This window comes from Podarcis pityusensis (assembly GCF_964106645.2).
Source record: "Podarcis pityusensis genome assembly, chromosome: 5".
Lineage (NCBI taxonomy): Eukaryota > Metazoa > Chordata > Lepidosauria > Squamata > Lacertidae > Podarcis > Podarcis pityusensis.
Genome location: NC_138032.1, coordinates 48,274,423 through 48,302,414, shown reverse-complemented (window position 1 = coordinate 48,302,414; position 27,992 = coordinate 48,274,423). Strand labels below are relative to the sequence as shown.

Below are 27,992 nucleotides of genomic sequence, written 5' to 3'. Positions count from 1 at the left end.
AGCTGCTTTTTCAAAGCTGGAGGGGGCATTTTTGAGTACAAATATGACCAGAGAGGAAAGGGATATGTAGCTCCTTAAGTTCCTCACTTTATGTGCGGCCCTCCAACAGATGTTTATATATATACAAACACTGGGAGACTGTTACATACAACAGTGAATGTGGGCTTAAACAAGATCGGACCAGAGCTCTTTATTAAAAAAAAGAGTTCTCATTACGTTAGGATTTTCAAATACTGTACTACCAAAGATGTTTGAAAATGGTTTTCTGTCTTAATATATTGAAACATGGAATAGGTCTGTTTTTGCTTTTTAATCACACATTCAGAATGCGAATTGATGAGAGGGGAACATACCAGATAAATGCATGGCTGCTACGTTTAGTAAGGGTGGCAGCTACGGAAGAAAGCAATTGCAAGGAACTTACATCTGCTCAATGTGGGCTTTTGGTGTTGCCTTATGAAAACAGAAAACGTACCTCTTTCTTTGGTTGCCTGTGTTTTAATTTGAAGAGCTGTGCTTGACTACATTGTCTTACCTGATCACAGAGTGGCAGAAACTGCTTTGTCAGTGGATCTCTGCTTTTGTGGGGTATCTGTCCGCTGCTGCCACTTTTCAGTTCAGGTGTTATTTTACCCGGAAAAATACCCAGGAAACTTGCCTCCACATTGCAAGCAATTTAAGCTCTGGCTATAAATACGTTCAGCGATTTACAGCTAAATCATTGCCATATTGCAGTGGGTCCTCAAGCTCATGCGCACACCTATCAGGGATGCTCGCCGACCAGAAATATGACGACTGATAATGAAATGGCAGCAATCCACATAGTGCTTGGCTGGTGGTGCAGAGATCATTTGTCAGGGAGAGTGGTTGAAGTACACTGTAGCCTTGAGGTTAGAATATGGCCTGAAAATATACATGACAAAACTCAGAAGGATATACACATGAGATGGATGCAATGAGAACCCACTGGATGGCATTCAAGGAAACTGCAATCAAAGGAATTTAATTATGTGGTCTTCCACATGGAACGCATGTGATAAGATTTATCACATTGTATGCTGTATAAGAAACTACATGGAATTGATATTTGGGGCAGGGGGGAGGGTAATCATTGTAAAGTGGCCCTAACTGGGACTCTCTTTAGAGATGTATGGTAGGAACATCTGTACCTCAAGTTCTACCTTCTCATCCAATAGCTATGCAAACAGACTTCAACAGGGAATTATGCAAAATAAAAAGCGCACCTATAAATCACCCAGATTCGATCATAATAGCCAGATTATCACACAGAAGAGCTGTTCAATTCACCTTAAGGTTTGCAAAACAGACATAACTGATCAGATGATCAGTTTGCCTGAGCAACAAGCAGCTGTAGGCACAAGAAAAGAAGCAGTCCTTGAAACATGCCGCTAAGAGTAATGTTACTTAACAATGCCTTGGGCTTCTGGAAACAAGAACCTGATGTTGCTTTTTCTCAACTTTCTCCAGCTCCCCATATTAAATGAATGCAGAAGACAGATCAGAATAATGTAATTTGTAACTAATTTAATCATAAAAAATAAATCACTGCTGTGGGTGATTTTTCATTGATAGTTTTAATCCGAATCATAATTCCATAATAGGATTATTTTCCATTTATATAACTCCTTTGCATGTAGCACTCATCTTTCCAGTCCTTGATAAGCTTTAATAAATCCTCACAGCAACCCTGCATTATCCTTATTATATACCAATGAGGAAACTGACAGAATAGATTTGCAAAAGGCCACCAAGGAGGTCAGACCAGCACAGGGAAACGGCAGCAAAGACAAGACAATGCTATTAATAGCAGGCACTGTCGGCTGGCTTTACACCTCAGCAAGTGTAAAGATCAGAAATAAGCCGGGCTCTCATCTTAAAAGGGGTCATAGGAAGAAGAAAAAACCATTTGGCCAATATTTAAAGCAGCACAGAAACTCTCGAAAGTGGCAAGGAATTTTGTTGTGTTTTTGATAGAGGAAACACAAAAGGAGAACTTAACTGCATATTCTGTTCCTGGCATGGATAATCATGTTGAAGCCCTTTGTTCTGCAACATTCTCACTTGACCTTCTGAACATTCCGGCAAGCATCTTGGCTTGCCATGTGGAACAATCCCTTCTCTCCTACCACACGTAATGCTCTGGGGGTTCTCCTGGACCCCACCTGCCAGTCAACTACAAGAGCAATTGGGGGGGGGGGCAATTCCACTGCAGAAGCAGAGGGTCTTGCTCAGGGCTACTGTTGATGGGACTCATCTGTTGAATCCTTCCCCACATGCATTCAGAAGTCCTGTTGAATCCAGTTTGCTTGATTCCCAGTTATACAGGGTTAGGGTTGCACTTTTGTGATTATTTGAATTGTTTTGTAGTTATAGGTATTTCAGGAAGCAAAGCATGAGCTAGTAGTATATGGACTGGATCCAAACTACCAGAAATGATGTAATGTGTATGAGAAGTAGAGAAACTACTACAAGAAAAATGATTGACCTCAGGTGATTTCCCATCTTTTCAATATAGGACACATAAAATGCACCAAAATTCCTTATCAACTATTGTGGGTTTTTTTTGATTACCAAATGTAGTGAATACCAAATGAATTGCTTACACTTTCAAGGCTTACTGATCAAAAAGGAAGTAAAGGGGTTTTTTAACCAAGATTTCCTTTATAAAGGTCTGCATTTTTACACAACTGCATTTGCTTGCTTTTAGACCAGTTACTATCATGCAAATTTGGTAATAAATATCAATATACAATAAACCTTATTTTATACTGGAGGGATGGGTGGGACAAACTCTTTGAAAAAGGACAGAGAGAATGGCAATCCAAAATGTCAATCATCTGCGATACTGCACAGATTTACAGACAAAGTTAAATTAAACTTTACCACTAGAAAATGCCCAAAAGACTCAGTGGCAGCTCATTTACAAATATACTATTTATAATGATACATTGATACAGAATGACTTGTAAAAAAGCAAGGCAATCTTTTATAGACATAACAATCAACATTACAATAATTCAGAAAGTACAATTTTTGTAGACCGTTTTACACGCTTTCATTTTCAATCACAAATTAGTGTGGTCTTGTATTTAACAGGCAGAATCCTGCACTGTCCTGCTTAAGACCTAAACATTGAAATAATAAACAGAATCTTCAGATCTTTGTAGAATAAAAAAGCCATCAGATTTTTTTGCAGATATCATTAGTAATTGCCCTACATGTGCCTTTTAAAGTTGGTGTGTTGTGCAAATTACTGCCAAGTGTATACCTAATTAAAAGCAAGTTCTGACATGCTGATTAAATATACAATGGAAGTGCAATATTGACTATACAAATGCGCTGCTGCATTCAGGTTCTTGAATAATCAGGAAGGCATTATTCCTTTGATATGTGAAGAATACAAAACCATCCCAATGCCCCTGTTCCAAAAATTGTCCAGGTCAAAGATGCTACTTTGAATTTTGCCTGCCATTTTGACAATAAGTAGCTACAGTTTTCTCTTCTTAGTACTACTATACAAAAACATTTCAATGAGCTAGAATCCCTCCTAAGCTTAAATATTTGCCAAGATAAATTGTGTAAATAAAGTCTGAAACATCAAAAAGCAAACACTGCAAAATTTTAGCAGGAAACACATTAGAAAGCCCCCACAAGGGAAGTTGGGTAAAGATCTTTAAAGCCAAATTATGCAGCCAAATTAATTTACTCCCATTAATGTAACATGAATATTATACTAAGATATATACACTGGTTTCCCAAAGAGTCAATGCCAATTATTCCTTCTTTGCAATTCAGTGTTGCAACTCAATCCTAAGAAGTGGAGGTTAGATTTTTGTAACTTTCCTAACTGTGGCAGAGCTGTACAAAGTGTACTTTGCAGCCCATCTGAGGGGTTCCTTCAGCAGTGCAGAGGGTGGTTTGTGCTCATGTGCTAAAGCAGCTTTAGCACATGATAACTGCCTCATGTGCTAAAGCAGCACATGAGGCAGTTCCGTCCTGCTTGCCATTAAAATTCTGTTCTAACACACAGGCACAGGGTTACTCCAACGAAGCACAGCAAGGGCTACACTGACATCCATATGCATCACATCAAAGTCATACAGGTTTTATCCCTTTGCTATACAGCTGCCAGAGAACAACACAAGAGCAGCAGCACTGATGGTGGCACCCGCACTGGAGCCAAGGTGATGACCTCGATGGACATGGCATCTTTTCTTGCACTGGGAAACCCATGTACATGATTCTATGGGGAACAGTCTAATAAGAATGCTCCAAATATATCTGCTGTTGTTTCCATGACGAACTTGGGAGGATATGCACTGACACCCATCAAAACTGCTTGAGAGACCTGAGAGGATTGTCACTAATTCTGAAGCTTCGCGTAAAAAGGTAGAACTGACTTAGTAGAGATACTAAATGTGTAGTGTTACAAGAGCAAGGGGCACACTTACTAGACATCCCAAAAAGAACTATCTAGAAATATGTATCTTCTCAGTATCACAAATCCTAGAATTTTCCCCAAGTTTCTGATTGGCACAGATTCAGTTTTTAAATTCCAGTTAATACATCCTTGCTAGATTTAGGTGGACATTTCCTAATTGGTTAGAATCCATCATTTTGCCAAGGAAAGTAAAGATATTCTGGGACACAATAACTTTCTATCATGAGAAATCAAATTCTAAATTTCAGAAGACAATCAACTGCATTATGAAAATATTTTCTGATTTCTTTTTAGCCCAGAATTTATTGCTACCTCTGTCTAAATTTATTCATTTTGCATCCTGTGCTGATTGTGGAACATAAACTTGGATTTGGGAGTCCTGTAGATTCTGTGCTTAACAGACTATACTTTGACTCCTCTTTACATGTGATACTGAAGTATAATTGATTCACCTTTTTTTTTAAAAGTTCATTTTTTAAATGTTTTAATGAATAAAACCAGTTTCCAACATGCAAGTGATCTTTCAGAGAGAGAGAAAAACAGTCAGTCACATAATCCTTGGCAAGATGAACAATTGTATTAATATATTTACAGACAAAACTACCAGTTCCATAAATGCAGTTCAACTTCATCTACCCACAACTCCACAAAGTGGCAGAAGAACCCAACCTACTAGAAGCATCCTATCCTACATCAATTCTGAAAAATCTTCCAAAGATACTATTCTCATTTTGCCTGGAATAATTTTCAATACATGGCTAAACTCTGGCTTTAAAAGTAACAGGTACAGACAATTGATTATAGAAAAGATTATCTCCCCCTAAAAGTGCATATGGGCAGCATATAAAGACACAGACTGAGTTACTGGGACAAGTTTACAGCTTCAGCATAAAGTGGACTTTCACCTTTTAAACCACCACTTTGTATTTTAATACCTTAATGCTCAGATGGATAGGCTTTCACACAGCTGAAACTATACAATTTTATAAATCTAAACTGACATAGCATTAGATTATTATTTTTCAGAAGACTGTAGTAGATATTCCTTTGTATATCCAGTGACATCTAGACTAGTTTTTGCTACCAGCTTAAGCCCGTTAAAGGTTTTATGTATCTTACCTGCCTTTCTTTCAAAAAAATTCTCCCTCGCTAGTGAGAAAACCAATCAATAAAAGCTATAATTCATATCAAAGAAAACAGAGCAAGGCAGTAAGTTATGATGGGCTCAAGCCAAAGGAACTCAGGCACATCCAAATCCCACTACAGCCTCTGACACTTGCAGAGCACTCTTAAGCATCTTTACTCAGAAGTAATTCTTAATTATACTGCCAGGAGTGTGCATCTTACTTATTTACATGGGACAGGCATATGTGATAATCTCTGATTTGTACTGATTAAATGGCTCTTAGTGCCAGAAATAAAAGTTCCAAAACCTTCAATAGGCGAACAAGATTCCTCTGGCTTCTGTGGTGCATACAACTGGTTCAAAAGACACAGCACTCTCTAAATTCCACAATCTCAGAAGCAAACCCAATGTAGTGAACTGACATTGAAAGCAACTGCCCAGAATGCAAGATGAGTGTACAAAAAAACTAGAAATGGCACTGCGTTAGTGGCAAGTGTCTGTTTCACTGCAGCGTTATTAGCCCTTCATACAGCCACGAAAATGACGGTAAAACTGCATGTGAACCACTTTACTGTTCTTTTTTACAGAGCAAGTTTTAAGTACGAATGAAAAGGTGTCCTTTTAAAACAGACCGGTCTTTAATACTGAGATTGATAGGATGAAGCTGAGAGAATAAACCATGGTACTGAACTGATTACTTTGAAGCAAGTGTCCCACTTCTGCAGGGAAAAGTGCATTTAGTTCAGCAGCAAAACAGCACAGCATGAAGATATTGTGCTTGGATGCAGATGCTCCGTAACAATGGAAAGATGTACAAGGCAAGGCAAGATATAAAGCCAGAGTAACACTGTCAACCAACCATAAATCTTACATATACTGCGGTGCTTTAAAAGACACATTCATTAATTGTACAAAGACCGGGGGAGCGCTTACACTTGCCTGGTGTAATATATATTCATTCCTCGTCAATGCACTACTAGACCTTAACAGAATGTTGCGGGTTTTCAAATATATCTGTCAATTTATGTATCAGAATATGGTGCTTGTGCTAGATGAGGCCAACCGTAAAATAAGTGGATCAAATAAGATATGCTTACGAACGATAAACTGAAAAAGGCCTAAATTCAAGCTTTTGTTGAACTGCATCTTTTCCTACTTACGCTTTTGTTTTAATATAAAATCAGACAATAAGAAGCCCTCGGCAGAAGCATATAAATTTTAGATATGAGTATAACAGAGCAAATCCAACAACAATAATAAAAAATAAAAATAATCCAGTGATTTACTCTGACTGTAAACAAATACATCACCATTTGCTTCAAATCTTAAAATAAGTTAAAGAATCTCCCCAACTAGAGGACAAATCACCCGAAAGGATTTTTGAGACAGAGAATGTGCACAGAGGGGAATGATAAAAAAAAAGTTTATGTAATCAAGTTGCTTGTTTTTCCCATAGGAAGAGGGCTCCATCTAAAAATGTTTTGTCCCTTAAATTGTTCAGCAATTAGTTGGCCATTGTTTTCAGTGAACTGGTATCTCCAATTACCCAGACATCCATCAAATTCGGCAAAGAAAACTTAGACAAGCACTTTACAAAGAAAAAAAAATCTAAATGGCTATGCTTCCTCTATTAGCAGAAACACATAAACATGGTCTTGAATTTGCCTGTTTTATATTATTTATGCTTTATATATAATATAATATACAGCCTATATATTATATTATATATTCACACATACGCAATACCAATAATGCTCTTTGCATTTTGTACAGTGTATGGAACAATCCAACTTTTATCAAACCCTGGCACCGTGTGGCCTAGATAAAATTATGTACACAATGATACCCTCAATGCAATTTATATTTTGTACATCATTAGGGCAGATATCCATCAGACCATGGAACGATATGGTCCCTGCATTTTGAGAAACTGGATGATAAAGGAAGGTCCACCTGCAACAATTTGAGCTGGAAGGGTATTGAGTGGGCAGTTCTCAATGCTCATTATAGACAATTTACTGCAGAGGGCCAGTTCAAAAGGAAGGCTGTTCAGATGAGGGTTGTCATTTAGATACAGTTCTTCCAGATTCTCCAGTGTACCTACAAAAGCAAGAATTGTCAATAATTAGCACTTAAAAACACCCTTGGCTGAAACTAATTTAGACCCAACTGGTGTCCTTGCACTTATGGAAGGGCTTTCCGGCTAAAGGAGAGGACGGGAGCCTGCTGTTGTTAATTCCCTCTCCCCATGGCAGTACTCCATATCACCTTCTATGCTGTTCTGAAGGATTAGACAACTGATTGGAGCAGATTTCTGGAGGGAGGGTGCTGGAGAGAGGATCACTTAATGAAAACTCCCTCCCTTCCTCTTTCATTCGGAGACACATCTGCTAGATCAAAAGCCTTCCCATGAGCGTGAGGGTGCCAACAAAACTCCACACACCACCCAGAAAGAAGCTCTCATTAAGATATTCTCAACACATAAATAGTTTGTTCTTCTGTCAGTTATCACAGTACGGCAACCCATTTTTCCACAGGATCCAAACAGATGCCTTAAATTGAAGATGCATTTCTCATCTACTGCCATTTTCTATTGTTTGCATGCCAAACGAAAAGCAGTATGAAACTGAGAGATTGCGACTTCCCCTCATCAACTGAAGCCCATTGTAGATAATAAAATTGTCTTATTTCTTCCTTTACTGTCTTCCCAGCTACAAAATCTTGAACTCCTAACTCCTACCTTCAAGAGACTTCATTATGCTAAAGGTCTTCTGATGAGAGATATGCTAGAAGAGACTCCCCAAACTGGCAAAGTATCTACCTAGTGCTTTCCAAATGTTACAAGAAATATAGTTCTGCCCACATTTTAAGAGAGTGCGTAGCATCCCTGGGACAATCCTGTGAGCAGGACACAACTGGAATGTAGCAAATACTGCAGATAATCAACACCTGTAGACTACATCTCCAGCATTTTACTGGTAGCTAAAACAAAACCACATCATTCTATGTATGGGTAAAACAAATATCATACCAATTTCCTCAGGAAGTTGTGTAAGAAAATTCTCTCCCAGTCCAAGATGTGTCAGATTGATGAGGTGGCCAATTCCTCTAGGAAGGGTGCTCAACTGATTATTTGTTAAGATCAACCTCTGGGAAGAAATATGCATATGTAAGCATCAAATTAATGTCATCTTCAATCACCCAGAACAAAGATGGGTAACACTATCCAATCATTAGAATCACAGCCTTCCCCTCCCCGGCAACCATAGGGATGTAAGAAAAGCCTGCTGGATCAGGCCAATGGCCCACCTTGTCCCACATCCTGTCCTCACAGTGGCCAACCAAATGCCTGTAAGAAACTTGCATACAGGACCCAAGCAGAAGGACACTCTCCCCACCAGTTCCCACTGTGGTTTCCAGCAACTGGTATTCAGAAGCATTACTGTCTCCAACCATGGAGACAGAGCATAGCCATAGTAGCTAGTAGCCATTGATAGCCTTATCCCCATCCAAGTTTGTGGTCATCACTGCCTCCTGTGAGAATGAGTTCCATAGTTTAACTATGTGTTGTGTGGAGAAGTAGAAGCCTAGCGTGGAATTTGTCTTGTTCACAATGGCTGCACACCAGGCCAACGTCTTGATCGAGCTATCTACTAGGACCTCAAGGTCTCATAACACATCAGTTACCCCATGCAATATGTCATGACCCAGAATTTAGGTTTTAGCACTCTGCAATGTTATCTACCATACACAGAAACTGGGAGATGTCCACACAATGACTTCTACAGTTACTTCCAGATTATCCACCCTCCTTACATGGCAATGCCACATACTGGTGAAACGTGTGTACAAAGAGACAGTCCCTAATACCAAATCAGGCAAAAAGACCCATTGATAGAGGTTCCGTTTTTATGTGGTACAGATAGGTACCTGAAGTTCCCGAAGATACGCTATTTCATTGGGCAAGGATTCCAGCTTGTTTTCCTCTAGATCCAATTCTCTTAACTTTCGCAGGTTCCCAATGCCATGGGGAAGGTTTCTTAGAAGGTTGTTCGACAAGACAAGAACCTGAAGAAAGACGTATGTTGAACTTTTAATAAACCAGCAAGTTATTGGCGAAGTAAACATTCAGTAAACTAAGGGTTCTTCAATTAAAAAGCTGGAGGTGGCTTAATTTCGCCTACAAATGCCATATTTCAGGGATGAGGAAGTGTCCCTTGGCCTATGCCAAACTCCTCACTAGTTCTGCTTAGCATTCTCCCTGAGTGCTTCTGCCTGGTGGGAATGTGTCCTTCAACTGTGATAACGCCTCTAAGCTGGATAGAAAGGAGTGTGTAGAAATATCAGAGTTTTGCAGATTGGATCAAACATCGCCTCTGGTCCACTCATCGCTAGCATGTGGCTCTGAGAAGGTTGCGTACAAGGGAACATGGCCACTCAAGCTCGAAAAGGTCTCCTACCTCTGCCACACTGACTCCAGCAAATGAGAATCATGAAACAGCTCTCTCTCAGACAGCTATACTTTCACAATTTTTCCAGCCAATGTTTCTTTTAATTAGGACAGTTTAGCAGGTTTTGCAAATCAAAAAAAAACCCCAACCCAACAACACACATATAAAGTAGTTTAATCTTCAGTTCTAAAATTAGTTAGAGCAAAGACTGAATAATTTTAGCAACCATTTAGGAAAAAGAAACAGTACTGAGAGTAAAAGCAACCTTTCCCAGAAAATGTTAACAAAGTTTCTGTGTAGCTTTTATTATTATTATTATTATTATTATTATTATTATTATTATTATTTTATTAGATTTCTATACCACCCTTCATCACAAGAGCTCAGGGCAGTTCACAAGATCTCAGTGTATGCCACTCACCTCTAGGGAAACAAGTCCAGACACATCCTCAGGAATCTTGTTGAGTTGATTTGTAGCTAAGTTCAGTTCTACCATGCTGGTCCATGTCCCAAAGTCCAAGGGAAGCGACGTCAGCTGATTGTCCTGTAATTTCATATGAAGAAGGTTTAGGAATGTGGTTGAAAAAGTAAAAGAAAACTACTTGAAAAGGACATTAATTGGGTACATGAGGAATAAAATCACTTTGATTCTGACTTTAATAAAAAATACCACTGATCTGCTGCTTTAAAACTTTTAAAGCAGGGGCAGTCAACATGTTCCCCTACAAATATTGTGGACTGTAACACACATCAGCCCCAGATATGTCTTCCAATAGCCAGGAATTATGGGAGTTGCAGTCCAAAAACATCTGAAAAAGCAGCAAATTGGCCACATCTGTTTTAAAGCTTTTTAGTTTTGTACAACTGTTCATTAATATTTTTAACAGGTATCTTTACATTACAGATCTCTTTTAACTTACCTTGTCCAATTGTATTTTACTATTTTTAATATAAGCCACTGACTGTTTTTGCAGAAAAGCAGGATATCAAACTGTCAACATGACAAAGACAAATTCATTACATCACAAGACCTGTGTGCAAAATCAATGCAGCTGTACACATCTAACAACTATACACAAAATTATAAAAAAGGGGATCTGAGATGCAAAGTGCTACTAATTGTATGGATTCACCTTAACCTTCATTTTGCTGAAAACCAGCTACAGTACAGCCCAAGGAACAGCTTCACACTGTGTATTTACAGAAGATACGCAGCCATAGTTTAAGGGGGTAATCAGGTGTGGAACGACTGCTCCATTTACCTAATGGTTGCTGCTACATATCTGGTGTGTAAACACGGCATGAAATCATCCCCATCTAAACAAGGAGATAATTTAGAATTTGAATAAGCAATTTGTTTTTAAAGGTGGCCAGGGAAGATGGGGCTACAGGGTGCACAGTCCTTCCTTCTCAATTGCTGGACAGAGAGGTTTTGCAAATAGCACATGCTGGCAAAACCCAGTCACCCACAACCAATGTCTCATCTCCCACTGATAAAAGATGTGTGCAATTTACTCCAGCTACTCTCATGGATTTCCTTCCAGATAGTTTCCATTACACCACAGCTGACACCTGACGCAATTCCCCAACACCGGCTGGTAGAAGGATCAATACAGAGTAAGTGCTTGTTCACTGCTTCACATGGTGGCCACGTAGACATTTCATAGAGAGAAATGTGATGCTACTCTCTCCTCCATAACAATGTCCTACCAATATCTTAAATAAAAAATCTTTTGAAGGGTATATACTGCCTTTCTCCAGAATGTGAACACATGCATGCGCACAAAGTTTGGGTTTTTTTACTTAAAAATAAACACAGATTCCATATACAGCAAGGCTGTTCTCTCAGATATCAAGTTAGAATAATATTGCAACTAAGGAAATCATAGCACTATTGAGAAACCCTAATAAGAGACCAATAACTTATAAAGAAAATAGGATTTCTTTAAAGCATTATAGCTAGGAAGTCATACTTAGTCAATATTTATGCAAGGTCTACATTTTCATTAATGTTTAAAGCACTGCTACACTGTGCTTATTATTTGAATTCAAATCAGAACAGTATATTATTTGAAGTATGTATTGTCCTTGCCCAGATGATACACTATTTAAAAAAGCAGGTTGTGGCTAGTATTTGTGTTAACTGGAAGTACAACTTATCTATATATAAGAGCCAGTTCTCTGCAAGTAAAAGACTCACCACCTGCATTACAAGCAGCAGCATTTAATAAAGTTGGCAATACTTAGATCCTCTGTTTTAGACCATTATTAAATGAAAGAAATTATGTGTTGCAACGGAGTTCAGCTAGACTTCAAAGAAACTGACAATAAAATATTTGCTTTTGGCAATTTAATATTCAAGTATAACCAAAAATGTTTCCTACAATGTGAGCAGTCTACTTATATGGATCTAGGCTTGAAACACCTTAACATCTTGTTCCAAATACCAAAAGCCACATTTATAATATGCAATGATCTGAGTCAACCTATTTCACCACCTCAGCAACAACGTTCAGCAACAATGGAAGCAAGCTCCTCCATTTTTCAGACTGCCAACATTTGAAACAAATTTTTAATTACAACTAATTTATGGATACTTGTTTGTATCCAGCGGTGCCATTCTGCTTGTGCAACAGGCTCCTGTTTGTACTAAAGAACTTGTCCCTCCTCTCCAGCTCCCGAGGCACTCTCAGAATTCACTCCAGAGGATTGGAAGACAGTCTAGAACAGATTCCAGGGGGCAGGGAGAGGAGATGAGGGGCAAGTGTTGTGTGAGTCAAACTCCACCTGTGCAGCCTTGGGGACAACCCAGTATGTGGCAATGGCCCATTTCTCTGTTTACCTCCCCATGCATTTGTTTTTCACAAGAAAAAGGAGCAAAGACATAAACATGCTGCCTGCTTGGGCTCAGTCAATTTTAAACACTGATTATGCTTAACAGAAGTTCTCTGTCTTTTGCAAAAGGTACAAAGGCAGTAGGGGGAAAGGAAGGCTTCTGCCAGCTTCTAAAGAACAGATATTCAAATCTGCATTAGAAAAGAAGTTTGTGCTCTATTCATTTTATGCTATTCTCATATGAAAAAAGAAGCATGAAATCAACAAAGGCTTTTTTCCAGTTTTATACTTAATATCTGACAACTCATCCACTACTGTCATGCATACCTGGTTATCTTGCACCTCTTTACTTAACTGCACTTAATGTTTGGCAACATTGGCAAGCCTGGAAGCAAAACAGTTCCTGATAGTCAGCGATGTCTCACCTTCATGTTCAGCTTACTTAACACTTTTGCTCTGGAGAAAATTCCAAAAGGGATTTTATTGATGCGGTTATGCTCCATATTGAGAGCGTAGATGGTAGAGAACTGTGAGGGGCCACCCACTGGATATGACTGGAAACAGTTCCGTGCCAGAGTGAGGCTAGTCAGATTCACAAGACTGGATAAGAGACCCTGGGGAAGCAAAACAGAAGCACACAGGTCTAAATACAAACTTGCATGAACTCTGAACACCAACATACTTGAATTTTTCTTTTCTCTTGCATGCCACCTACCGTATTTTTCGCCCTATAGGACGCACTTTTTCCCCTCCAAAAATGAAGGGGAAATGTGTGTGCGTCCTATGGGGCGAATGCAGGCTTTCGCTGAAGGCTGGAGAGCGAGAGGGGTCGGTGCGCACCGACCCCACTCGCTCTCCAGGCTTCAGGAAGCTCTGCGCAACCCTCGGGAGACCGGCGCCACTTCGCGCTCGCCTCCCGAGGGTTGCGCAGAGCTGCCTGCAGTCCCGGGGCGAGCGCCGCTCTGCGCAGCCATCGGGAGCGGGGCGCGAAGTCGCGCCCGCCTCCCGATGGCTGCGAAGAGCTGTCTGCAGTCCCGGGGCGAGCGCCGCTCTGCGCAGCCATCGGGAGCAGGGTGCGAAGTCGCTCCCGCCTCCCGATGGCTGCGCAGAGCTGCCTGCTGTCCCGGGGCGAGCACAGCTCTGCGCAGCCATCGGGAGCGGGGCACGAAGTCGCTCCCGCCTCCCGATGGCTGCGCAGAGCTGCCTGCTGTCCCGGGGCGAGCGCCGCTCTGCGCAGCCATCGGGAGCAGGGTGCGAAGTCACGCCCGCCTCCCGATGGCTGCAAAGAGCTGCCTGCATTCCGAAGCCTGGGGAGACTGGCACGACTTACCGCTGGCGTCCCTAGGCTTGCAGATAGCAGGCTGTTCTCAGGGCTGGGATTGGGGGAAGCTCGGGCTTCCCCCGCGCCAGCCCCGCGCCTGGGGGGAAATAATTTTTTTTCTTTATTTCCCCCCCCCTAAAAACTAGGTGCGTCCTATGGGGCGGTGCGCCCTATGGGGCGAAAAATACGGTAATCTCCATCTTAGTGTGACAACATATGGGTTTCTGTTGTTTTTGCAAAAATGTTAACTTCACACTTTCAAAAAAACAAATAACTGTAGTCTGAACCAAAGCACATGGAAATGTTCACAAGAGCTTCCATGTATACTTCAATACCAGGGAACAGTTTCATGTGCACAGTGGGAGTGTGCGTGCAGAACTGTCGCCAGAACTGATGGGAGGAGGAAGTATCTGCTTGCACAGAACTTGTACATACAGTGCTGTAATTGCTGATTCAAAAAAAAGATAAGCATGTCATTTAAAAAAGATAAGCATGTCATTTAAAAAACCCCACTCATTACACCGGTAAATTATTTCCCCAAAGTAATGGCTGAAAATAAACTCTGGGCAACATGAAAAGCTTAGAATTAATTCCAAGTAGTGAGGTAATGTCTAGATAGCTCAGCCAATTATAGTACTTTCGCACTTTGTAACAAGCTCAGCCTATGGAAAGGGAGAGCCATGTAATTCATGGCTGAGGTTGTGCCGGAGATTTAACTTATAGTCACCTTACCACTTATTGTTGCATCCTCATGTAACAGGCATTATATAACACAGCATTGCTTATCTCATTTTTGTGGAAACCAGTGCTTCCATAACACCTATGCTATGGTTTCATTTGATAGGCACAATCAATTCTCCATCCAAATAGCTGTTGCTGTACCCACTGCTGTCTAAAACTAGAGTACTTTCAAGTGGGGCTGCAACTTTTAGTCAAGTAATCTGTTAGATTAATAGATGAAAAACTTTCAGTCAACTAAGAAAGAAAGAACCCTTTCCCCAATTGAATTGGCAAGATTTAAGCAAACTGCTAATATTTTTAATGTAAGAACTTACCACAACTGTGGCAGCAGGCACCATCTTGGAAGTTCTAAGATGGTGTCCACTGTAACATGCCCATACATGAAATAGAAGCATGCATGTTTCGTAGGAATTATTGCTTTATTTAAATGTAAATTTATGCCGAAGCAATAGACTAAACTATCTTTAACTGGGTGACAGCCTTACTTTAAAGATAACAGCTTGGATCCTAAAAAAGGAATTTCACGAGAAGAACGCTTCCTATCTCTTCACACCCTGCAGCCATTTGTGCCCAAAGATATCCTGAACAATGTGGAATGGGGAACAGAGGACAGCTGAGGTACACAGGAATTGCTCCAAATTCAGCTGGATTTAAGGGGAGTTAGCTTAAGCAAGTTCATGAAAACCAAGTTTCCCATCCTCTCCACGCACACCCTCCAGGCCACAGTATTCAGAGGACTTTTGGGCGACATCAGCTGTTGCAGGGAGAATGAGGCAACTGTGAACTTTTGTTCCATTAACTTAAGTTCCAGGACACTGTGAGCTCAGATAAGGTACGTACTTTTAGGATTAACAAGTCTGGGGCTTTAAACTGCACCCTCAATATTTTTTAAGTTTACGCTTCTGACAAATAACTGTAAGTAACGATTAAAACAAACACAAAACAGATTCAAACAGATTATATCATTCACCAAGCAAGCTGTTATATATGAAAAAGAAAAGCACCTGAAGACAGGATTGGTTTCCTTTATTTACTAAAATGGTGTCATATTCCTACTTTGTAATTCAGAAATTACAAAGAGTACCATATTTTTCGCTCTATAGGACGCACTTTTTCCCTCCTAAAAAGCAAGGGGAAATGTGTGTGCGTCCTATGGAGCGAATGCAAGGGGGAGGCAGGCGGGAAAAGCCCCCAAGAGCCGCACACAAGCTTTGTGCGCTCTTGCGGGCTTTTCCCCAGGAGGGAGAAGGGACTGACTGGCTGCATCAGTCCCTTCTCCCACCTCCCAGAAAAGCCAGGAGAAGCCGCGCAGCCCCTTTAAAGAGCTGGTGGCTTCTGCGGGCTCTCCGGGAGGTGGGGGAAGCTGCAGCGGATTCCCTCCTCCCCAGCTCCCTTTGAAGCAGCAAAGTGGGAGGGGAGCAGCTTACACTCGTGTAAGCAGCTCCTCTCCCACTTTCCTGCTTCAAAGTGGATGGAATCCACTGCAGTTGCGAGCAGAGGATCCATGGCTCCGCTTCCTTCCCTGGAAGCAGGGTGCGGGGGTGCAGAGGAGAAAGAGGGCAGGAAATAGATGCCGGGCAGGAAGACACAACCACACTTTGACCACTGGAATGTCCACCCCAGCCTCCCCAGATTTCCACTGAGACGGCCAGGCTAATCTCGATGGCCATAAGTCAGGCTCAGCATTATTAACTGGACTTAGATAAGCCATGGTTCCCCTTCCTACCCTCCTCTGAGGCTCGATTTAAAGCAGCAAAGTGGACAGGAGCCGCCCACTTTGCTGCTTTAAATAGTTTAGTGCAACATTTGATTCAGAATATTTTTTTGTGTGTTTTCCTCCTCTAAAAACTAGGTGCGCCCTATGGTCAGGTGCGCCCTATGGTGCGAAAAATACGGTAGTATCGAACAGTAATGTTCCGCCAATGAAAGGAAATTACTGGTCATTGACCATAATAAAGAGATTGATTGATGGAAAATATCCATTAATAGATTGGGGAAGGGAGACCATTTTTTGGAAATGCGACACAAGCTCAGCCCGCTGGGCCCAATTTTATGCAGGATGGAAACCCAACGAAACAAAATAGGAGGCATGGGTGGCTACAAAGGGGTGGGGAGGAAATTGCAGAACATTGCCTCTTCCCCTCTTCCACTAAGGGATGCCTTCCATCAACAGAGTAACACCATGGGATATCACTAAAAGTTTCCTCTTCTGGTTTCTTATGCCAAACTTTCTTTCTGATGCAATTAATATTGCATCATGATGCCTGCAATGATGGAATACTGGTAAACTTGCACAACATTAATCATTTTAAAAATGAGAGCAAGATGCTCTCAAGTACTAGTTATAGGAATTTCCATCAGTAAACTCTCAAAATATCCAGCAGTAACCACCCTCCAGCAGAACATATTTTTACTGGTGCAACAGGACTTCCCCTTCTTCTTCTTTCTCCTGCAGCCCCAAGCCCACCCTCCCAAAATCTGTTCCAGAGTGCTGGGGTACCTCCAGAGCAGACTTGAGGAGAGCACAGAGAGTGAGCAAAAGTCTGCATGTTGCCCTAAACTCATAAGGTATTTCATATTAATCATATTTAGAGAGTTCTTCATGCCAAAGATTGCAATGGAGCTTTGGCACCACCGACTTTTCAAAGAATATTGAAATCTGCAAAAGCTTGATGCTGAAGGCTGTCATAATAAACTCAGCCACATAGATATTACATTTTTTAGCCATTTTCAAACACACTGATTATTTTTTTTTTAAGGGATCAGAGAAGAGGCTGGCTAATGAATGTACTGCTTCGAAAAGAAACAAAGTACTTACTATTTATGAATACTGTTGGACAGCTGCCTCTCCCAAACTAGTCTTTTAAGATCTAATGTTTATTAGGCATTGCATCATCATGAGCTTGGTATATTTTGCAATTCTGCAGTTTTCTTTACAAATGTTTTCTTTCTTCTGCTGCCAAAGAGACTTGCTTTAATGGATTACCCCACTACACTAACATGCAAGTGGCTCTTTTCAGCAACAATTACAATTTATACACAGACTAGCACTTCTGAATAAAGCATTTTTATTTGTTAAAAGAGTTTTTGGATTGGGAGCCAAACTTATCTTATGATAAAGCAATCTGTTTTGCTGTCAGTCTCCTTTGTATATTTAATTACACTTGAGTAACTTTCATAATGCGCTAGGGAGGGGCAATTCAGCTTTGTTCTTAAAAGCTTCCAGGCAACTTTCTCACAGCAGCAACTTCTTCAAGCAATATCCATTCATTCCCATTCAATTAGTGCTAATGCTAATAATTTACATCCAATTTGGCAAATTTCAGCAGCCTTCCATTTCCAGAGCATTTGTCTTCAATAAAACTAATGCTGGTTCCAGTGCTTTAGAGCAACATTTAAACAACATTAAGCCTCAATCATACAAAAACTGTAGAGTGCCTCACCTCTGGTAAAGCAGAAATCATGTTGTTCTCCAAATTCAGTTCATCAAGTTTACTGCACTGTGCTAGAGACCTGGGTATTGCTGAGAGCCGGTTATACCTCAGCCCGAGGCTTTTCAGACTGGACAGGTTTCCTAAAAACAAAAGAGGGTTAAGAGAGATTTGCTTTAGAAGCTGGGAGAAGGGGACTACCACTGGTTGCATTTTCTTGGAAAAGAACCAATTCCTAGAGTTTTTATTTTTCAGTAAACACATTCTTTCCACAATAATATCTCTGCATATTTTGAGCAGCAGCATATTTTCAAAGGATTTCCCAAGTATAGATGCAAACACTGGTAAAGGATTCAGAATTTCAGCTATGTCCCATTTTGGTGTAATCAATTTACACTACTCAGCTTTGCTTTCATCTCTAGCTGCCCAGCAATTCTCTCAAAGCATACATCGAAGTTTTTCTGTTTGTTTCTTTTTAAACATTACTGGCCACTCATCACTCTAGTACTTTAGACCACTTTACACATTTCAGATTACAAGGGTAAGCATTTCTGCAAGAACAGAGGAAGGGGAAATTAGCAGACGTCAAAAGCAATACAATTAAGGACATAAAAACCTTGCATGTGAGCTGCATGTGCCAGCGGATAATTAATGAAAAACCTGCTGCCATCTCCTAATGCTTTCTGAACTTAACCCATGAGACTATATTGCAAATTGATACATCTCTCTTGGTGCAACACTAAGCATAAGATCAATATTGCCAGGGCAAGCTATCCATTTCGTCAACAGAAAGCCCCAACACTTGTCAGTCTATAAAACTTCATGAGATGCAAAATTACAGTTAAATGTTTTTTGCTACAAGGTGCTCTTATTAGGTGTGGGAGATAAATTTCTTAGGATTGGCAGTTTAAACAGAATTCACAGGTGAAGAATAAAAACTTTGTTACTGCAGAAATATATTTATAGTCATGATTATAAAAAAAATTAATACTGGCTTTTTATGACACCTTTGTCCATATCCATTTTTATTACCAAGCTTAGCTATTTCTCAGACCAATAAGAAGAATGATTGCCACAGAAGCTTAAAGTGTAAATTTGCATGCCACCATCACACTCTGCAGCGCCTTTGGGCAGAATGACATCCCTCCTTTTCCTGGGAACATAAGCTTCACACTCATAAAACATACTAATCACGATTCTAGGGAAGTTTGCAAACAGACATAAGTGAGGTCTGGCTACCTATTTTGCCAATGGAAAACTAGATCACACAAAGCAATCTAATCTTATGTGCTCTGTACTCTGCTATGCATAAAGGAAGACACAGACAATTTTTTGTCTATCAAGTATCACAGTCTTGTAAATAAACTCACAAAAGTTAGTAAAAAGGTAAAGGGACCCCTGACCATTAGGTCCAGTTGTGACTGACTCTGGGGTTGCGGCGCTCATCTCGCTTTATTGGCCGAGGGAGCCAGCATACAGCTTCCGGGTCATGTGGCCAGCATGACTAAGCCGCTTCTGGCAAACCAGAGCAGCGCATGGAAATGCTGTTTACCTTCCCGCCGGAGCGGTACCTATTTATCTACTTGTACTTTGACGTACTTTCGAACTGCTGGGTTGGCAGGAGCTGGGACCAAGCAACGGGAGCTCACCCCGTCGCGGGGATTCAAACCGCCAACCTTCTGATCGGCAAGTCCTAGGCTCTGTGGTTTAACCCACAGCGCCACCCGCGTCCCTACAAAAGTTAGTAGCTTTCACATTTTTTGACTAGCTTGCTAAGAGGCTAGTAGCCTAGGTTTACATGCTGCCTGCAGAGGGGAGGAAATTCTCCCCTATTCCAGCCCTGAAATGTAGGATACTAGCGTCTTAGCATGTGAGTTAAAACAACTGCCTTCTGCCAAACAGGCTGGTGGTGAAAAAACAGGACCGATAGACAGATTTCCCTTTTTCTGTAGCCACAATGGAAACAAAGTAGAGAGACATGAGGACTAGCTAGGGGTGATGGGAGTTGTAGTTCAACAACATCTGGGGACCCACAGGTTGATAAAGGCTGGCTTATGGGAACCAGATCCCGAACACAAAGGACCTGAAAGCTTCATACAAATTGATGCTTAGCCACCTAGCACAGCATGAGTAATACAGAAATAGACGAGGTACCAAATTACAGTGGTGCTTGTAACCTTTGCCCATAACAACTTTTTGCTCATAGGCATTTAGAAGATGCTTGTATTGAACTTGCCTGGATTTGTTTCCAAAGTACAGGACTTTACATCTGCATTTTCCTTGTTACACAAAGCTTCCCACAGAATTAACGGCTCAACACTCCTTTTTCTAAGTAAGCTATTCATAACTTAAATTTTGAATTAATAAAGACCAGAATGATGAAGATTATCACTGCTTACACCGTCAACGAGGTCTAACAAACACACAATGGCAAGATTAAAAAGTTGGACCTACAACTTTAACTCCATTCACCTAAATGACTATTTTAATAGGCAGTTTGGGGGTGACACTTGACCTTTCAAAAATAATGCTGATAGTCAAAGCATTTAGAGAAGTCCTATGAGGATATTAAGTAGCCCAGAATGCAAGAAGAGGCCAGGGTAGAGAGCACAACAGATACATTAACTCTGTAGCAAAATCTATTTTCCTGTAACCTCAGTGGATCTCAGTAGGAAGAGTAAGCAATTGTTTTCTCAAGCCTCTTTAATATTTGCAAACTGCCAAGATAGCTCCTCTTAGGAATCCCTGCTAGCAATGGATCAAAACGGTGAAGGTTACAGAAAAAGGCCTATGAAAAGCTTTTGAAAATTATTCAAGTTAAAGCATATGTATCCGAATACAGTGGGCCAGATTTCATATTGCAGGACTTTTGATCCACCTACCATTGAATCCTTAACTCTCTGTTCACCCTAGTGAACAGCAGTGATAAGTTCGTATGAGAGCTACTTGACTCTCATCTTCATCAAGCAGCCACCATCTTAAATCATCCACAATAAGTGCCATAGGGATGCTGGAGTCTCCAGCATTAGCAAGGTACCAGGCTATCCTGAAGAGTGTAATGCTTTTTTGCAAGGAGCAAGTCTACACACAGTACAAGCTATTTAATTATAGGAAACTCTTCCCAGAAGCGTTTCTCTTTTTTTAAAAGATGGGCTATAACCTTTAATTTACGTACCTTTTTGATTAGTTGGAGATATATATAATAAACCAGGAAGATAATGTTTTCTAATGTTTGCTTTCATACAGGTTATTTACAAGAACTACAGAGGCAGGACTTGGGCAAGTGTCTCTTTTAATGCAGAAGGACTTGCAGCAATAGGCAACCACCTCTCCAGTAAAGATAAGGATTGATGGTTAATTTAAATGAAACAAATTTAGAACAGTATCTGGGTTGGTAATGACTTCGGGGAAGAGATCAATTTGGGATTATCTGGATAGGGTATGGGGAACTAAGTAGGGCTTATCAGGATGTAATTTGAGGTTATTAATTATGGAGGGAATGATTTTAAGCAGAATCTGGGAGTGAAATTAACTGAAGGAAAATAAATTGATGAGGAAATGATCTGGGGTAATTTGGGTGGGATATTAATTCAGCAAATAAATTTATATTAAGGGAAATATGGGTGGTAATTGTGATGGTTTTTAAAGCATGTATACTATTTGGTTAGTTCGTTAGTCACTTTGTAAAGGTTATTTGCTTGGGAATGCAGAACATAAATACTTAGATTTAAAAAATAAAAATATAATGAGCTAACAAATAAACTGAAGCTCTCCAAACAACTTGTTCACATCCTTAGACACAGGGATCCTCTAAAGGGAACCACCACCAAAAATGCCCCTTTACAAACAGTAATTCTAATCAAGAGCTCAGCTTCTGTCAGCTTGATTTCCACTATGATGATACATTGGGCAAGACCTGAGTCACATGAAAAGAAGTACAGTAGGTTACATCTCCTCCCAAACCTCAGAACAAACTCTGAGAGCTTCCCCAATATAGTGGATGCTCAAGTTGCAAACGTGATCCGTGCGGGGTACACGTTCGCAAGCTGCAGCATTCACAACCCATGTCTGCGCTGGTTGCAATTTGGCACTTCTGTGCACGTGCAAAGCATGATTTAGTGCTTCTGCGCATGTGCGACCGCCAAAACCTGGAAGTAACCCGTTCTGGTACTTCTGGGTTTCGGTGATCCGTAACCCGAAAAAACACAACCTGAAGCGGCTGTAACCCGAGGTATGACTGTACACAGGAATCAAAAATAAAGCAGGCTCCATGTAAAGTAGTAATTTGGGAATATCAAGAGCTGCCACATGTTCAGATCTAATTTGAATTTAAAAATAAACAATGCCTTTAAAAAAATGAAGAAGTGCTTATTTGAGATTAAGGGCCAAACAATAAACAACATTGGTCACATATTTAAACAAGGGTACTTAGCCAGGCTCCTTTTATTTTGGATTAGAAAACAACCCAATCCGGAACATGCACCTGGGTCCAGTTCCGGGGCCACAACACTTTCGTCCTGAAAATCACACACTTCTGGCTGATTTGACCCCAAAGTGTTGTTTGCTGCAAACAACAACTGGGGTGGGAGACAGCACCCAGATAAGGAGTGACATTCAGCAGAAACCAGTGTGGATCTAAGCCAGGCACATGCTGCAGATCAGGATGCTTTTTCTCCAAAATAAAAAAGAGGCCATGTTAAGCACACTTGTTTAAATATATGACTTGTGTCACTTGTAGTTTGGCCCTAAGATTTGGCTTACAATATACAAAGCTTTGGAAGGCCACTACCAAGGAAGGAAAATCGCTAGTGTTTTTGGTTTTAAATCATTCACTGGTTTTGTGGCATTTATGCATTTGAATTGATTTTTATGTTATTTGCATGTGCCTTTTCTATATTAGTGCCTCATTAATGGTTTTAATAAATGATAACTATGTGATGCTTCATCTCTAAATTTATATTTATTTAGCATTCACCAGCCTCTCCAGGGTTGCAGCAAGTTAGGCCTGGAAAGGTGATAAAATATTTTTCCTGCAGATAGCTGGGCAGGAACATAGAAGCTCTTTTACATGGAACTGAGTGTCATTCCATGTATGGAAGTTTCTTGTGAACTGTGCCTCTGAAGAACAATGAAGAAGAAAAAAAAGAGGGAGGACAGAAATTTAAATCTAAAGACAAAAACCTGTTTCAATAATTAGAAACCTATATTATCTATAGCAAACCAGTCCCAAAAGAAGGTACAAAGGGGGAGAAAAAACACAGTCGGTTGAGTTCAGAGATTGGTGTGTAGTTCTTGAAATAACTAAGAGGTGAATGACTGCTACAATCTGCTTGAAGATGATTACATTTAATCTCTAATTGAAATGAAACAAAAATTCTGCTGAAGACTGAAGTTAAAGACAGACAGACAGACTTTAGGACCACCAGCCCATCTACTCTGTTGTGTTTGTTAATTTCAAGATTTAAGCACTGACTTTCAGGCAAATGTTTCATGCTGCTAACAATTAAATTTTCATGCATCCAATGCACACCTATGGTCCACTGGAGCCAAGTGCTAGATGTTGTAAGAAAAACTGTTGTCAGTTTTCACACACACACACACACACACCCTTTATGATCTTTACAGAAGTCTCTGGGAAGGCATGCTGAACCTTAATGATGGGACATCTATAGTACCTGGAATGATGCCTGAACACACATATGATGGTGTCAATATCTAAGTTACGATAATCATCTGAAATGGCAAAACCTATTAGCAATTTCACTATTCAAAATCCTTGTGTGGGCTGCGATCTAAATCTGACAGGCAGAATCTTGCCTGCAAAAGCTAATGCCAAACAAAAGTTCTGTAAAGTTACAAGGGAGTGAGTCAATCACTCCCTTCCTCAACTGATCTGTTTGGATCAGCTGAGTTGGAGGAAGGGAAGCTGTGTGCTTGTACCATGTCCAAACACACATGTGTCTGTGTGTATGTGTTTGTGTATACATGGTGTGTGTTCATGCTTGCAAGAGCCTACATGGATGAGTGTGGGGTGGTCACACCCACCGCTGGCATGTAGCCTCTGGAGAGCTGGTCAAGGGTGAATGTGGCTCTTGAGACAAAACCATGTCAACCACCCCTTACTCTACAAAGTAGATGGAGCAGGGGATGCAAAACCATGTATGTGGGGGAGGTATGTAACAACCTGGGTTGAGCTCATACACACACACACACACACACACACATATATATATATATATATATATATATATATATATTTCATGTATATTCAGCTGAAGAAGACATCAGCCTCCTGCAGGTTATCCCCAACCTATTTAAAACTCAGATTAAGCAGTCCAAAGCCTTGGCAGAAAAAACAATGTCAAAGATCTCAATATAATTAGAGCTGATGCAAGGCTTCTGGATATGGTCTCTGGAGGCTGAAGTTGCTAGGCTGAAGTCTCTTTGCTGGACTTCATCAAAATTAGTGCTTGAGGGAGCTCTGAGAAACGGTTAAAAACAGTCCTTCTAGGGCTATGGAAAACCTGGAGATGGATCAGGATTCTAGGACATGGGTTTCTCCCATAAGGGCAAAATACTGTTCATGGGTAATTTTTTGACACCCATTAAGCTTTGGGATTTGTTATTCGTGTTGTCTACATACAAGTTTGAGCAATGAGAAAATGTCCTTTGGGGAAATATAAATTTCCACTCACAGGAAATAATTTGTACTAAATCAATAAATGGCACAAATTAACTAAATAACTGTAATTCACTACAAAGGCAGACATGTGGTAACATGGAGTTATTAAAGCAGTTTAGAAAGAATATTCATTCCATTCATGTTGAAGTTTACAAACAGTATTTCCATTTAGGTGGTAGCAAAAGGTTTTTCAGAAATACAGCTAGATTTTTTACAAAAAAATAAACTTTATAAATTTCAAAATGAGTAAATTTTAGCAGTTGCAGAATGAGATAATCACAAATCTTGTCAAATCAAATTTAATTTTTAAAAGTTACATTAAAAGCATGTATTTAAGCAATGATCATTACTGTTAGTCATCTTTAGACTAATTAGCTTCTATATTTACCTGCCTTCAATACTGATTCTCAGCAAATGTCGCTAGAGATTTGGGCACAGAATGGCAAGGGATAAGTCCAAATGCCTGCATTGGATTACCCTGGACTCACTCCCCAAAACGGGGAGCCAAAAAATAAAGATATTTACATACCTATGGTATCTGGAAGGTCCAGGAGCTCGTTGTGCTGTAGGTCAAGTTTGGTGATCTGTGTACAATTTCCAATCTCCTTTGGAAGATGCTCAAGCTGATTGTGTGCGACATCCAGTGTTATGAGGTTAAACAACTCACCTGAAAGTGCACAAAGATACAAGTATTAATAAGTCATTGTTCTGCCCAGGACTAAACAGTGCAGACGCAAAAGGCCACCTTTAAGGCATGCACGGCATTGTCAAGTTTCAACCTCTAATCCCAACCCACACAATTTCACAATTTCTCTTCTCAATGTAATGTAGTAAAGAAGGAATAAGAATAGTAATTGTATGGTGCTGGTATTCTTCCCAATAGAAGAATCTGCATTTTAAATTTCTTTTTCTGTTTTGCACCAACGTGGCTGCTCTTATACCTAGCACTTTTCACAGTACTAAAATTATCTTGCTAACATGGTATTTATAAGGACAGTTTTCCCTAAATTAAAAACCTGGCAAGAACTGATTAATTCTAATTTAAGGCAGGAATTCGAGGCTGGAATTCTTTGCTTACTTACCTGGAAGTAAGTCCCATGAACCTAATTACTTCTGATACAACAGCCGATAGAGTGCTTTTCTTTAAAATGTTATAGAAACAGATACAGATATTGATTCTGTATAAGTAGAACTCTAGCAGAAACAGCAAATCTACCATTTCTCACAATGAAGATGAAAAACCTGTCTTATTTATATATTTTCCCTCATTAAAACACACAGACTTTCTCCTATATATAGGCTGCTTAATATTGTCATGCTTTCATTTAAGGAGGGAGGCATCTCACATCTCATTGAGACGCACAGATACAAGGAAAACAGTAATGTTCATTTTTTTCTTCACTTGAACCGAATCTCCAGTTTAGCTTATATAAAAACAAACTGATTGCTTTTAATTCCCATTTTCCACCTTCTATGAAACCTTTGTGTTTCACCTAAGGATGGAGATGGATCCAAGTAACTGCTCAACTTTATCTTTTCAAAGATAGGTGGATTAGTCATCCTATTTTCTTTCCAGCAGCCTTAGATGTAACCTGAAACCTGCATATCACCTAGCAGAGCCCCATCTGAAGGTCTGCCACTCCTATGTTCCATCATAAGACTATAACTAAATGGAGACTTTATAGAGTCAGCCTGTTTCCTGTCCATCCCATTTTGTTTACCATCTAGCCTGATGGAGCATCTTCCAGAACCCAAAAGCTTGCACGCTACTTTGAGACACTTTGGTTGGCCTAGTAAAGGTGTTGCCATAATGCAGATTTTATAATTTTTCTTACAGCCATCATGGCTACCTTCACTTGTTGTGAACTATGTATGTATGTATGTATGTATGTATGTATTCTTCCTGCCACAATTAACTTGGTGGAAAATATTTGATACTGCAAGGATGATATGCAACTCTCCTGACCGGCTGCACACTCTCGCTCTCTCCATAAGCAGATTGAAAATTCTAAAACCCTTTACATCATAATAAATCCTGCATTAGATGACAAAGGGAATGCATAGAAAGCTTTCCCTGTGCACATAAGGAAAAGGAATTTAGAAATATTAGCAATTCTAGATTTTTGCTTCAATTAGCATTTGTCTTCTGACCTCTTCTCTGAAGTCATCTCCCCTCCATTTTTCTTAAGCTGTGCTAGCCCACTGAGTATTATGAGACCTGAACACATTATCCAGCATACTGATTGCATTAAATAAAATTTTAGTAACAAGCAGATGAGTCAAACTAAGTCAATACAGAGCAGTCAATGACATACGTGTATGTCTGCTAGCAACAGTGTTTATTAATCCTCTTCTAGACTCTCTACCTACATAAAAAGGTAACCTAAATTATATTGTTATAACACCTGAGAATTTAAAAACTTGAAGTATTTTTTAAAATTCTGGCATTGAAAAATATTACTAAGATTATAGTAAGTACTGTACTGGAATTTCTATTCCCTGATTGATTTTTAAAGTGCCAGTACAGTGGTACCTGGGGTTAAGAACTTAATTTGTTCTGGAGGTCTGTTCTTAACCTGAAACTGTTCTTAACCTGAAGCACCACTTTAGCTAATGGGGCCTCCTGCTGCTGCCGCGCCGCTGCTGCAAGATTTCTGTTCTCATCCTGAAGCAAAGTTCTTAACCTGAGGTAATATTTCTGCGTTAGCGGAGTCTGTAACCTGAAGCGTATGTAACCTGAAGCGTATGTAACCCGAGGTACCACTGTATACCAAAAACAATGAGCCTTCATTTTTCTTTTCCTGCCAGCTACCCATGTAAGAACAATTATCTTATGAATTCTGATCAGGAGTCCACTAAGCTCTTAGAAATCCATTCTCATTTCTCTCATTGCTAACATAGAGAACAGCAAGCTGTCTTATTGGCTCTGGGTTTACCTGGAGC

General features: G+C 40.1%; 1 protein-coding gene and 1 long non-coding RNA gene across 3 annotated transcripts in view; one reads left to right on the top strand and one right to left on the bottom strand.

Moving 5' to 3' along the window:
* Positions 1 to 215: 215 nt before the first annotated feature.
* On the top strand, positions 216 to 4,921 carry LOC308477674. The gene is made up of 2 exons (XR_013986656.1): positions 216 to 3,941; positions 3,996 to 4,921. It is a non-coding gene; the product is annotated as an uncharacterized lncRNA (long non-coding RNA).
* The window catches only part of SHOC2 (SHOC2 leucine rich repeat scaffold protein), a 53,142-nt gene continuing 28,130 nt past the window's right edge, over positions 2,981 to 27,992 (bottom strand). For both annotated transcript variants that reach the window (XM_081006449.1, XM_081006450.1), the window contains exons 3-9: positions 25,579 to 25,716; positions 18,380 to 18,510; positions 13,300 to 13,488; positions 10,461 to 10,583; positions 9,519 to 9,656; positions 8,620 to 8,737; positions 2,981 to 7,688 (exon numbers count right to left, since the gene is read on the bottom strand). In XM_081006449.1, coding sequence (XP_080862575.1) covers positions 7,480 to 7,688; positions 8,620 to 8,737; positions 9,519 to 9,656; positions 10,461 to 10,583; positions 13,300 to 13,488; positions 18,380 to 18,510; positions 25,579 to 25,716 — 1,046 coding nt within the window. In that variant the 3' untranslated portion in view covers positions 2,981 to 7,479. The remainder of the gene's footprint in view (positions 7,689 to 8,619; positions 8,738 to 9,518; positions 9,657 to 10,460; positions 10,584 to 13,299; positions 13,489 to 18,379; positions 18,511 to 25,578; positions 25,717 to 27,992) is intronic.